The sequence below is a fragment of the Rhincodon typus genome, chromosome 7 (genome assembly GCF_021869965.1).
Source record: "Rhincodon typus isolate 14 chromosome 7, sRhiTyp1.1, whole genome shotgun sequence".
NCBI lineage: Eukaryota > Metazoa > Chordata > Chondrichthyes > Orectolobiformes > Rhincodontidae > Rhincodon > Rhincodon typus.
The window spans coordinates 28,276,147-28,290,607 of NC_063338.1; the positions used below are offsets into that span (position 1 = coordinate 28,276,147).

At 39.8% G+C, this 14,461-nt stretch overlaps 1 protein-coding gene across 1 annotated transcript in view; it reads left to right on the top strand.

The window, feature by feature from the left end:
• Positions 1 to 1,683: 1,683 nt before the first annotated feature.
• Positions 1,684 to 14,461, top strand: part of LOC109915347 (inactive phospholipase C-like protein 1) — a 13,805-nt gene continuing 1,027 nt past the window's right edge. The window contains exons 1-3 of the mRNA XM_048598726.1: positions 1,684 to 1,716; positions 1,807 to 4,275; positions 8,032 to 8,235. Coding sequence (XP_048454683.1) covers positions 1,684 to 1,716; positions 1,807 to 4,275; positions 8,032 to 8,235 — 2,706 coding nt within the window. The remainder of the gene's footprint in view (positions 1,717 to 1,806; positions 4,276 to 8,031; positions 8,236 to 14,461) is intronic.

Sequence of the window (14,461 nt, forward strand, 5' to 3'; positions counted from 1 at the left end):
GTCCCTTCCTCCCACCCTTCCCCTCCTCCCACCTCCATCTCCTACCTACTAACCTCATCCCGTCCCCTTGACCTGTCCGTCCTCCCTGGACTGACCTATCCCCTCCCTAACTCCCCACCTACACTCACCTTTACTGGCTCCATCCTCGCATCTTTGACCTGTCTGTCTCCTCTCCACCTATCTTCTCCTCTATCCATCTTCTATCCGCCTCCCCCTCTCTCCCTATTTATTTCAGAACCCCCTTCCCCTCCCCAATTTCTGAAGAAGGGTCTAGGCCCGAAACGTCAGCCTTCCTGCTCCTCTGATACTGCTTGGCCTGCTGTGTTCATCCAGCTCTATACTTTGTTATCTCAGATTCTCCAGCATCTGCAGTTCCTACTATCTCTGGCCTAGAATACTGGTAGTTTCTGATTTGTTTTCTTCATAAAAGAAATCCCATTGCCTAAATTTCCATCCAGATATTGCATCCTCATATAACTGTAGTCATTTATTACAGATCAAACACTTAGGGCTGAATCTTACTTTTTTGTCTTAAGTGCAAGCTTCATCAAGTTTTTTTGCAGGGTTTTTGCAGTGAGGCCTAGTGGGTTTTCTTGCCACATCTTATCAAACTCTTCACAGTAACTACATACCCTACCCCTATGGGGTCCCTTTCGTCCAATTCCAACTCTATCTTGACACACCATATTCCCAGAACACCTTTCCACTCACCAGATATCCAGGAATTGGCTAGCATCACTGGTGTTTGCTCCATCTTTAAAAATCTATTATTTACCCAGACAAGCACTGTCACTGTGATGCTGCCCTGCATGGTTCCTGATGTTTTTGCCAGACATGAAAGATAGACCTCAAACTCCCCCACTCAGAGTACATGCTATGTCCTTGCCACCCTCAGTATTTCCTTTACTTCACCTGATGAAGGAACAGCGCTCCGAAAACTTGCGATGTTAAATAAACCTGTTGGACTATAACCTGATGTCATGTGACTTCTGACTTCCTCAAGCGGTGTGCAACATGAAGAAATACTGTGTCATCAGCTGGGTAGGCCAGTATATGTTAATCAATGGGATTGTCCATTTTTGACCTAAGGTCATAAGACCTTGTGGTGTCTGGAGTCAATGCTGAGGACTCGCAGGCTAATTCTCTTCTGATTATATATCTCTGCTCAGTCAATCGTAACGATGCAAAAGGACATACCCAGGGGCGGCATCTGGCACATTGTAAGGTATGATTTCATGAATATGTCTTGCTGTTGCCTGCCTAATCTGTTAGACAGGTCTCTCGTTTTTGGCATCAGTCTCAAGAGGTTTGTAAGAAGGACTTTAATGGTCAACAGGGCTGAGTCAGTACTTAATGTCGACACAAGGTTATTCAACTGGTTTCATTCCTTGGAACCTTTTTTTAGCATTTTCCCAGGGTGACATGGGGATAAGCCTTTATATAAAATTAGTGAACAAATTTAATAGATATTGCCAGATAGTATGGTGGGTACTGATTCAAAACTGAAGTTGATAAACACCTGAAAGAAGAATGGTACGAGGATGCGGGGAAAATAGGAATGACTGGGTTGTTCTTCACAACAGCCAGCATAGACTTCTTTTGCGCTGTACTGTTTTATGGTTAGAACTGTTATGCATTTCTAATGCCATTCTTAGGAGATCACATTTATTTTTTCATTCGGGAATGGTGTATGGTATGATGTCTGGTGAAGAAGAAGTAAAAACTGAAAGAGACTGAAAATTGATGGATTGTAACTCAATAATATCCAAATTTGCTAATCATCCTTGTTTTGCATTTGTCCCACAGGATTCTACAAAACAGAAGCAGGAACAGAAGAAAACTGTATCATTCAGTAGCATACCTTCAGAAAGAAAAATTAACAATGCCAGTGATTGTATCAGTTTCATGCAAGCTGGCTGTGAGCTGAAGAAAATACGTTCAAATACTCGAATCTATAATCGCTTTTTTACTTTAGACCTTGACCTTCAGGCTTTGCATTGGGAACCTTCCAAGAAAGATCCTGAAAAGGCTAAACTTGAAATTTCTTCTCTTAAAGAGATCCGAGTTGGAAAAAACACAGAGACTTTCAGAAGTTGTGCAGTTGTGGATCAGATTTGTGAAGACTGTTCCTTCTCCTTAATATATGGAGAAAACTATGAGTCTTTGGATTTGGTAGCCAGTTCTGCAGATGTTGCTAATATCTGGGTTACAGGTCTCCGTTACGTCACTTCACATAACAAGCAAATTTTGAATTTGATAGACGGGAACCAAAATACACTAAGAACCACATGGCTCCATTCAGTGTTCGACCAAAATATTCTGGGTGGTAATGGAATTATGTTGGAAGATGAAGCTGTGAAGTTGATAATGCAACTCAGTCAAGGTTTGAAAGAATCAAAAGTCAGAATTAAGTTTAGAGAGTTCCAAACTGATAAAGGGAAACTAGCCAGCTGGGTAACAAAGGAGGAGTTTACTGACATTTACTATGATCTTTGCACTAGGCCTGAGGTGTATTTCTTGCTTGTGCAAATTTCTAGGAATAAAGAGTTTTTGGATGCCAAAGACTTGATGTTTTTTTTAGAAACTGAACAAGGAATGATAAATGCAACTGAAGAAATGTGCCTTGATCTTATACGGAGGTATGAGCCTTCAAAGCAAGGCCAGCTGAATGGTAATCTCAGTATTGATGGCTTTACTCGGTACCTGATATCACCAGAATGCAATATATTTGATCCAGAGCACAATAAAGTCTGTCAAGATATGACTCAGCCTCTATCCCATTACTATATCAATGCATCTCACAACACCTATATTACAGAAAACACCAGTAGAAGTCCTTCTGATCTGCTTGGATATGTTAGGGCCTTAAAGTTGGGCTGCAGAAGTATTGAACTTGATGTGTATGATGGTCCAAATGAGCCAGTTGTCAGTAAACGCAACAATGTGACCTCACCAATCAGCTTCAATAATGTCATTAAAGTAGTTAATCAGTATGCCTTTGTAGCTTCAGAGTACCCTTTGATTATGTGTTTGCGAAATCACTGCTCAGTAGGGCAACAAAAAATCATGGCACAAAAACTGAAAATGATCCTTGGAAATAAAATATTTACAGAACCACCAAATTCAACACAAAGCTACCTCCCATCACCTGAGAAGTTGAAGAGGAAAATTATCTTGAAGGGAAAGAAGTTGCCACAAAACATTGACTTGTCCGAAGGTGATGTGACAGATGAAGATGAAGAAACAGAAGGTTCCCGAAGTTTAACAGATACTTTTTTTGTTAGTAAGCGGACTATTCGTCTTTGTAGGGAGCTGTCTGATTTGGTTACTCTATGTAAAACTGTACAATTCAGCAGTTTTCATAATTCAATGGAGAAGCAGAAATACTGGGAAATGTGCAATTTCAGTGAACCTGAAGCACGTACGTTGGCAAATGAATATCCAGATGACTTTGTGAACTACAATAAGAGATTTCTGTCACGAGTGTATCCTAGCCATTTGGGTTTAGAGTCCAGCAATTTGAATCCACAGGAATTCTGGAATTGTGGCTGCCAACTTGTAACCATCAACTATCAGACCCCTGGTCCAATGTTGGATCTTAATATCGGTTGGTTTCGACAGAATGGGTGTTGTGGATACGTCCTACGGCCTGCAGTTATGCGTGATGAGGTGTCCTATTTCAATGCGTACCTTAAAGGAATAGTTCCAGGATCCTTACCTCAGGTTCTACATATAAAAGTTATTAGTGGTCAGATGTTTCCAAAGCCTAGAGGTTCTGGTACAAAAGGAGATGTCATCGATCCATATGTGTATGTAGAAATTCGTGGCATTCCTGCAGATTGTGCAGAAGTGAGGACGAAGACTGTTCACCTGAATGGAGAGAATCCTATTTTTGATGAAAGTTTTGAATTTGAAATCAACCTGCCTGAGCTTGTAACAGTTCGATTTGTTGCTTTAGATGACGACTACATTGGGGATGAATTTATTGGCCAGTACACTATCCCATATGAGTGTTTACAGTCTGGTTATCGACATATTCCTTTACATTCATTCACTGGGGAAGAAATTGAACTCGCTACGCTTTTTGTTCACATTGCAATAACAGACCGAAGAGGTGGTGGAAAGGCTCACAAGCGTGGATATTCTGTCAGAAAAGGGAAGAACACAATAAAATACACAATGCTAAGGAATACTGGGATCAAGGTTATTGATGATACGTTCAAAATTGCAGGCCAACCATTACGAGAAGCTGCAGATATCAGAGAAAATGTGCAGGTAATGAAATTATTGGAGATAAAATATAATATAACGTTTAGAATTATAACCAGATTAGGTTGCACTAAACAACTGGCCTGTTCAACACAAATATTTAGAACAAGTACCTAACTGGATTTGCTAAACTTGAAAGGTGCAAAATAGCACCAACGCGTTCATTGCCCTGTTCTTTCAAATACCTTAGTCTTTGGAATTTTTGTAAACAGTGTTGTATGAATAAGTATCTTGTGGCAACCCTCCACTGCCACTGCCTATTTCAATCTGTATCTGTAATTTTCTATAACCCTGTAGCCATCTGAATTCGCTGCATTCCTCCAATCCTTCAGCTACTTCCACGCAAACAAAGATGCTCAAATAATTTAACTCTTCATCATATTGCTTTATATGATATCACATGTTGTTTAATAATGCTGGTGTGTATCATTTGGAGATATTTTACTACATTGAATAACCGGCACGGTGGCTCAGTGGTTAGCACTGCTGCCTCACAGCGCCAGGAATGGAGGATTGAATTCACCCTCCGGCGTAGGAGTTTGCACATTCTCCCCATGTCTGCGTGGATTTCCTCCAGGTGCTCCGGTTTCCTCCCAAACTCCAAAGATGTGCAGATTAGATGGATTCGCTATGGCAAATTGCCCATAGTGTCCAGGGATGTGCAGGCTAAGTGGATTAGCCATGGGGAATGCAGGGTTACAAGGATAGGATGGGATGGGATGGGATGCTCTTCGGAGGGTCGGTAGGGACTCGGTAGGCTGAATAGCCTGCTTCCACACTGTAGGGATTCTGTGAATGCACCATATAACTGTAAGTGCTTTCTTGCTGTTTATGCAAGCGCTTACTGCATGCAATCTGGCTGCCATGTGTTTCAGATTATAACTGTGATAACACTTTAAAAAATTTAATTTGCTACATTGCCATTTTAGACAACTTGAACTTGTGAAAAGGGCTAGATAATTCTTTTTTTTAACCAGTTTACTGTCGCTCTATTTTTCCTACCATAGTGAACAGATCCAAATTTTTGAATGCAGATTTTGTGTGAATTATCTTGTAGCAGAAGATGTCAAGGAGCTGCATTTCTTGTCCTTATGCATTGATGCTTATTTGTAATGAGGTGTGATAAGGAGAGTTTCAGAAACCACGTGTGTAAATACATTGCTAATGTTTGGATACCTGCACTTTTGCATGTTTTAACCCTATTTCCTTGAGCTGAAATATCGGAAAAGCTAAAGCCGTTGTTTTTAGATTCCTTGCAACAAAGTCCATTCCATAGCCACTTTCTTCATTCTTCTTCCTGACAATGGTCCAAGACTGAACAAGACAGTTTGTATCCTTGGCATCATATAAAACTACGAGATTAACTTCTAAGCATGTATCTGTTCTATTGCTAACAGCATCTATTTTCAACTCTGTGATATCAGCAAATCCCCCCCCCGTCTCAATTCATGTGCTATTGAAATTGTTATCCATGTCCTTGTTACCTCTAGACCTGATTATCTCTGTGCACTCCTAGCTAGCTTCTTACATGTTACTCTTTGTAAACTTGAGGTATTTAAGCTCTGCTGCTTATGTTCTAAATTGCACAATGTCCTCTTCCCTTGTGCTTCTTTATGCAGATGGATCCTAATTCAGCAGCGTTTACATTCTCTAATTCTTATTCTTATTTTTAGATCTCTTAAAGGTCTTTCCCTTCTTATCTCAGTAATTTCCTCCAGTCTTACATTCCTGTAAGAAGTCTGTGCTGATATAATTCTGGCTTCTTGAACATTCCTGATTTTATCTGCTTCACCATTGTTAATTGTGCTTGCAGCTGCCAAGACCCTAGTCTCTGAAATTCATTCCTGCAACTTCCTTGCCTCTGTACTTTGTTTCTTATTTCAGAAAACTCCTTTAAGCTTGTTTCTTTGATCAAACATTTGATTATCTGTATTAATATCTCCTTATATGATTTAGTGTAAATTTACTTTGTAACAGAGTCATAGAGTCATACAGCATGGAACTAGACCCTTCGGTCCAACCTGTCCATGCCAGCCAGATATCCTACATTAATCTAATCCCATTTGCCAGCTTTCGCCCATATCTCTCTAAACCCTTCTTTAGTGATTGGAACCAGGGTCAGGACTATGAGATCCTTGATTGGGGTTGTTAACCTGGGCCAGTCAGGGAGCCCTGGCTGACAGGTATAAACAGGAGATTCAGAGAGTCTCTTCATTCTAGGGACTGGCTATGAGCTGGCTGATCAGAGCGTATGTACTGTGCACATGTAAATGACTTGGTGACCGGATACCAGCCTCTATGCAGTTATTTCACCTTCCTATTCATATGTCCATCCAGATGCCTTTTAAATTTGTAATTGTACCAGCCTCCAGCACTTCTTGTGACAGCTTATTCCAGACAAGCACCACCCTCTGCGTAAAAGAAGTTGTCCCTTAGGTACTTTTTATATCTTTCCCCTCTCATCTTAAACCTGTGCTTTCTAGTTTTGGACATTCATACCCTGGGGAAAAGACCTTGGCTATTCACCCTATCCATATTGCCCCTCATGACTTTATAAACCTCCACAACCTCAATAACCCCTCAACCTCTGAAGCTCCAAGGAAAATACTCTTGTAAAGGGCTTTGGGACATTTTATTAGACTAAAGACTCAAGATTAATACAAATCTTTACTGAAATGACTAAATTTTGGTATAGTGTGATATGATTTAATCAAATAAATTTACTGCCCTTTGTTCTTTTGAGGATGAGAAAGAACCAAGAAGCTAATGCATCTGGATGTAAATTGAACAGCTTGTTTTAATTGATTTTTGTTTAAGACTAAATGTACGAGAGTTCAGAAAGCCAGTCTTTTGTTTTCATTTCTGGACCATAGGCTTTTTGACTAGGCCAATTTATTGACCATCTTTAATTGCCCTTGAGAAGGTGCTGGTGAGTTGCCTTAGAGCATTTATTTAAATAGTATGAAATACAAGCAAGCACCTTCTGACCCACCAACTCCTATGGAAGTCAGTGACCAGCTTTAGGAGCACAAGTGAATTCCCAAATAATGCCACCAACTCACCTACAATTAAACACAGTTAATGTACAATTAGGCAATGTGGTAATCTAGAAATAGTTCTAATATTTTCACACAGGTAATGGCTTTGATCCATATCTTTATAGTAATAGATTTAACTGATTTTAATTTATTAATATAAAGTGCATCATTATACAACTCGTGAATTGCTGCATTTAGCATCTTTTGTGTTGAATTAAGTTTATATTTCATTGTCAAGGCTCCAAAAACCAGGGCACTAACAAATTGACATCACTCCAAATGGGGTACCTATTGTTTGAAACCTATTTTCAAAATTTTTCTCAGTGATCTTTGAGTGAGAGCTGATAAGTGAAGATCTTTTCAAATGATCTCAATAAATGTAGTGCTTTTAGCAGTCGTCTATCATTAATCCATGCTCCGTGGACCCAGTGTAATAAGAAAAACAAAATCAGAAATAAAATAAGAACTCAGTCAGTGCATTTGTTACATAAATACAAATGAAGGTAAACAATTGAGTTTTTAGGAGTTTGGTCAACCTTTCTTCTTAGTTTGCAATTGCAATTATTAATTTCAATTATTTTAAGCAATTTTTTCTCCTTTTCCCGACCCGCAAAGTTTGCAGTTTAGGAAAATGTGGATTAATGACAGTTAATCGATAAAATGACAGAAAAGTCTTTTCTGCTCACTTAATTACTGTTATTTTCTACTTCCTCCTTCTGTACAGAATGCCATAGTATCCTTTAAGGAAATATGTGCCTTAGCTCCTACTGCCAATCTGACTCAATGCATACTGACTATGTCATCAAGATTACTGAACAATGTCAACACTTCTGCAGTAACACTCAGCATGCAGGACAACTATCCCTATTTGGAACCAATGGAAACGCTATCAGATGCACAAAAGAAGGTTCTGTCATCGTATGACCTGGTAGGAATGTTTTTACATTTATAACAAAGAAAATTCACATGTCTTGTACAATCAGTAATGTGAACTATTGATTTCTGCCTTAAGATATCAACAAGTTGAAAATGTATTTACAACCAAAATAATTAATAAGCTATCTCTTGAATGGCAGAATTTTTTTGAGATGTATCGCTATCAAGAACAATGGACAATTCAAAATGAAAGAGCTTACTTCAGAAGTTATTGCTCATTCCAGGACCAGATAGAAAACCTTTGTCAATTTCTTCATTGTCTGTTTATAAACAGTGCCATTTTTATAGTTTTGGCAAAGATCTGGAGTTTGGGTTGTGGGTGAGGTTGTTGACTTGCTCGTCGAGCTGGCTTGTTTTCGTTAAGACATTTCATCACTGTGCTAGGTGACATCATCAGTGGACCCTCCGATGAAGCAATGTTATTCTATTCCGCTTGGAATTTATACTGTCTGGTCTGTTATAGTGAGTCATTTCCGGTTTTGATCTATATGGGTTTGTATGTGGGGTCCAATTCTATATGTTTGCTGATTGCATTACGGGTGGAGAACCATGCCTCTAGGAATTCCCGTGCGTGTCTATGTTTGGCTTGGGCTACTATGGTTACTTTGTCCCAGGTAAACTGATGGCCTTCATTGTCTGATTGTACCGATATTAAGGAGAGTTCATTGTGTCATTTTGCTGCTAGTTGATGTTCATGTACTCTGATGGCTAGTTTCCTTCCTGTCTGTCCGCTGTGTTGTTTGTGGCAGTTGTTGCATGGCATTTTCTAAACTACATTGGTTCTGCATGTTGTGGGAATGGGATCTTTAATCCTTGTAAGTGTTTATCGTAGAGTGGCTGTGAGCTTGAGGGCCACCATGATTCCGAGTGGTCTTAGAAGTTTTGTTGTCAGTTCCAATATGTTCTTGATGTAGGCAGTGTAGCCAGTGTGTTAGGGCGTACTGTGTCCGCTTGTTGTCTGTTTAGTAGGCATCTGCTGAGAAAGTTGAATATCTGTTTATAGCGAGGATTTTGTATAAGTGCTCTTCCTCTTTCCTGCGTAGTTTTGGGGTGTTGCAGTGTGACCTGGCCCGTTTAAATAGTGTACTATTGCAGCTTTGTTTGTAGTCTTTGGAGTGGTTGCCGTGGAAGTTGAGCATTTGATCAGTTTGGGTTGCTTTTGTGTATACTGAGATTTGGAACTCCCCATTAGTCATACGCACAACTTTAACATCCAGAAACATAGACATGCACGGGAATTCCTAGAGGCTCAGTTCTCCACCCGTAATGCAATCAACAAACACATAGAATTGGACCTCATATACAAACCCATATAGATCAAAACTGAAATGACACTACTCATCATAACAGACCAGACAGTATAAATTCCCAAGCGGAGTAGAATAACATTGCTTCATCGGAGGGTCCACTGATGATGTCACCTAGCATGGTGATGAAATGTCTTAACGAGAACAAGCCAGCTTGGCGAGCAAGTCAGCAACGTCATGTTTACTCTGCAGTATTTTCATTCAAGCAAATTTTCAGTGCGAGTTGCTGACATAGCAAGAAAAATATTTGATTTTTAAAAAAATTTTGAAACATGATTCTACCAGCTGCTGCTGTTATTGTCTTCGTTAGTTACTAGGGAAATTCCTGTGAACCAGTAGTATGTTCCTTGATTGTCTCGTTTTTGTTCCTTTGATTTAAAATTGATTCTTGGCTAAGGAATATAATTCATTTCTTTGTGCAAACAAAACTATGCTGCTTCACTTTAACCAATAGTATGTGTTAAATCCAGGTCAACTCTATGGTTATAAGAAAAGGGCTATCGAGTCTAGGTAATTAAGAATTTTCAAAGCTGCGATATACAGTTCTTTTGTAATCAGTAGAGGAATTAAGGGTTGTGGGGAAAAGGTAGGAAAGTGGAGGTGAGGATTATCAGATCAGCCATAATCTCATTGAATGGCAGAGTAGAATGGATGAGCTGAATAGCATACGCTCCTACACCTTATGATATTATGGAAAAGAGAAAAATAACTGAAAAGTGGTGTCTCAGCACTTATCTTGCTTTAACATACACTCTGTTTACAGTTATGATGCATCATACCTAGCAGTTGGGGAAGAAGATTTTTGCAGAAAGTAAGATTTCTCAGTTTTATTTGGGTCATTGACGGTGAAACATTTGGGAAAAGGTGGAGTTAGAAAGTGAGATAGATGACAGCAAAGCCAATACAAATGAAAAACCAAAAGAACTACGCATGCTGGAAATCAGAAACAAAAACAGAAATTGCTGGAAAAGGGTCAGCAGGTCTGGGAGCATCTGGGGAGACAAATCAAAGTTAACATTTCAGGTCCAGAGACCCTTCTTTCAAACTCCAATACAAAAGAGTGTGAATAACAGTGGTAGTTTTCTCCAATAGTTTTCTAGGTACTATCTTTTGGTTGTCATTGTAATTGTGTAAAAATATTGTCTGCTGTGCCTTAGTTGGTTGAACACACCTCTCTGAATCAGGACTTTAGCACAGAAATCAAAGCTGACATTCTAGGACATTACCGAATGAGTGCTGCATTGTGGAAGGTGAAATTTTCAAAGAAATGCTAAGCAAAGACCATTAGACCAACCATATGGACGCTCAGTTGGACGTAAAAGATCCTGTGGTATTATTTGTCAAAGAGTAGGGAAATTATTATCATGTCCTGGTCAATATTGTTCCCATAATCAACACCAATAAAACAGATTTATCGGGCAATCATCACATTGCTGTATGTAGGAGGTTTCATGTCTGGAAATTGGATGCTAACTGTTGTGGGAGATGGTCATTGAATGGTATTTATATGGGGTGAATTTACTTGCTACACACCAGCCAAAGCCTGAATGTTCTCCAGGTCTTGCTGCAAATGGACACAGAGTGCTTCCGTTTCTGAGGAGTTGCAAACGATGCTGAACATCATACAATCATCTATGAGCCTTCTCACTTCAGACCTTATAATGGAAGAAAAGTCATTGATGGAACAGCTCAAGATTGGTTGGGCTGAAGAAGCACTGCAAGGGATAGAATGTTTTATCTCCCCTTCCAAATCCATATTGATTTTTCCCCTTCCTGTTCTCCCTAACTCTCCCTCACCTTTGATGGTTTACATTGTCCTAAACTGGCTTTGCACATAAATCATTCAATTGGAAACATGGGTGATTTACAGTGATTGATAGATGAAAGAAAACCATGCGTGATTAGGTAAAAAAATTACTCCAAGGAACTCCTGCAGAGATGTCCTGGAGCTGAGCGTCTGACCTTCAGCAACCACAACCATCTTCCTTTTTGCTTGTGTATGACTCCAACCAGTGGAGATTCCCATCCCCCAATTCCCACTGACTCAGCTTTTGCTCTGGTTCTTTGATGCCACACTTGGTCACATATTGCCTTGATGTCAAGTGCTGTCAGTCTCATCTCACCTCACCTCATGTGTGGAGTTCAGCTCTTTCGACCGGTTATGGACCAAGACTATAATGAAGTCGGGAGCTGAGTAGCCCTGGTGGTACCCAAACTGAGCATTGTTGAGAAAATTATTGCCAAGCTAGTGCCATTTGATAGCACTATCAACAGCTCCGATCACCTTTTGCTGATGATTGTGTGTAGATCGATAGGATGGTAACTGGCAGGGTTTGATTGCCTTGCGTTTTAAGGACAGGTCACATTTTAGTAATTTTCCACATTGCCAATATTTTAGCCATACTAGAACAACTTGGTTAGAGGCATGGCTAGTTCTGAAGCAATGTATTCAGTCCTATTGCTGGAATATTACCAGGGCCCATAGCCTTTGCCGTATCCAGTACCTTCAGCCCTTTCTTGAAATCATGTTGAGTGAATCACATTGACAGAAAATTGGTATCTGTGATTGTATCGCAGAAGAAGGTGAATGCTTATGCTTCCACCTTGTCTTTTGCATTGATGTGCTGATGGAGCTCCACGATTGTTAAAGATGGGGATATTTATGGAGCCTCTTTCTCCTGTTAGTTGTTTAATTATCCACCACCATTCATGACTAGTTATGGCAGGATTGCTGAACGTGTATCTAAACCGTTGGTTGTGGGATTGTTTAGCCCTATGTGTCCCATGCTGCTTCCACTGCCTAGCATGCACATACACCTATGTTTTAGTTTCACCAGGTTGAAATCTTATTTTTAGGTATGTCTGGTAATGATCCTGCATGCTTTCCTGTACTCTCAATGAAGCAAGATTGGTCCCCTGGATTCACAGTAATTGTACAGTGGGGATATACCAGGCCATCGGTTACAGATTGTGGTTGAAAACAATTCTGGAGCAAAGTGCCTCATGGATATAAGCGATCCCCAGGTTATGAATGGGTTCTGTTCCTGAGTATGTCACTAAGTTGATTTCTCACAAGTTGGATGATAAACAGTGTATGTAAAGTATTTGTTCATAAATATAGTCAATAATTCACATGTCAGATCATTATATGTAAGAGTAATACGGGATCTACTTTGTAAGTACAAGCATTCGTTAATTCGAATTTATATAAGTTGGGGATCACCTATACATAGTTTCAAATTGTTAGATATATTTGAAATCTATTTATTGAAATATTTATTATAGCGTAATAGCTGTACCACACAACAAGATGGAGTGTATCATTAACGTGAAGATGAGACTTTATCTCCACAAGCACTGTTGTTCAACATGATTCATCAGCTTTAGGATGTTAGTAGGTGGTAATCAGCAATAGGTTTCCTTTCCAATATTGTGACAAGATAAAAGAGAAGAGAGAGGAAGAATGTATCTGCAAAGATGGACCAAAGGAAGAAGTATCCCTTTGGAAGGGGATAGAGGAGAAAAGTGTCTCTGTGAAAGGGGAGAGAGGAATAAAATATCTCTGTAAAAGGGGGCAAGGTGTGTCTGTGAAAGGGAGCAAGGTGAAGAGTGGCTCTATGAAAGGGAGCAAGGTGAAGAGTGGTCTGTGAAAGGGAGCAAGGTGAAGAGTGTCTCTGTAAAAGGGAGCAAGGTGAAGAGTGTCTCTGTAAAAGAGAGCAAGATGAAGAGTGTCTCTGTGAAAGAGAGCAAGATGAAGAGTGTCTCTGTGAAAGGGGGCAACATGAAGAATATCTCTTGAAAGAGAGCAAGGTGAAGAGTGGCTCTGTGAAAAGGGGGTGGGGTGAAGAGTGGCTCTGTGAAAGGGGAGGTGTCTCCCTCAAAGGGAAGTGAATGAACAAGTCTCTATGAAATGGAAGAGAGCAGAAAAGTGTCTCTATGAGAGGGGAGAAAGGTGAAAATAATCTCTGAAAGAATAGAGAGGGAAGAGGGCCTCTGAGAAGCAGAAGTGACGGAATGAGTGCCTGTATCAACTGGGAGAGAGGGGATGAGTGTCTCGGTGAAAGAGGACAGATGGGAAGAGTGTTACCATCTAATATGGTGTCGTAGTAGTACCTGAGACTTAATGGAATGAGGGAACATGCAAATTATGTTGATATTTTCTAAACAATCTCTGGAATGGATAGGACTGGAACCCTGGCCTGCTGGCTCAGGACATTACCACTACATAACAAGAACCCTAATTAGAAGGATATATTAATAAGGGGTTAATTAGGTCTGAATTGATTCCATGAAATGGAGAATTAGCAATCAGTTAGATGTGAGTTTAACGCAATTTAGTTTTCTGAAATAAAATTCTCCCTATAAGTGTGGACTTGGAGTGTGTTTAAATACTGTTATCTTCTCATGTATAACACTGATAATGATGATGGTTGAGTCAAGATGTAAAGTTTTGGGATATTGTTACCTTACTCCTGTTTTCTGAAATGAGTCTTATGACCAGTGGAAGAATGATGTGGGCGATGTGGACCTGGGTTATATCTTTACCAAAGAGGAATCAAAGTATGGCCTTAGCACTTTCGTTACCATACAGAAGTAGGTTAAGAAGCAAGTTCCTTTTTCGGAATTGGAGCCTGATGATTTGGACACTGATGAAAGTTTGGCCAAATTTCTTGGACAAAATTCATTAAAAAGATGATTTATTGACTGCTTATGCGGCGTAATCAGATTTTGACAAATTTAGAAAGACTGAGGGTGAATCTTACAGGGGTCTGAGTGATATTGGCTATGGTAAGATTTGCGGCAATATTGGCCAAGGCCAGTCTCGATGTCGGGAATACCTCGTAAGTTTGCACAAACGGCTTGGTGATTTTCTTGCTAGTTAGTGGCATGATACCAATTAAGGGGGATTAT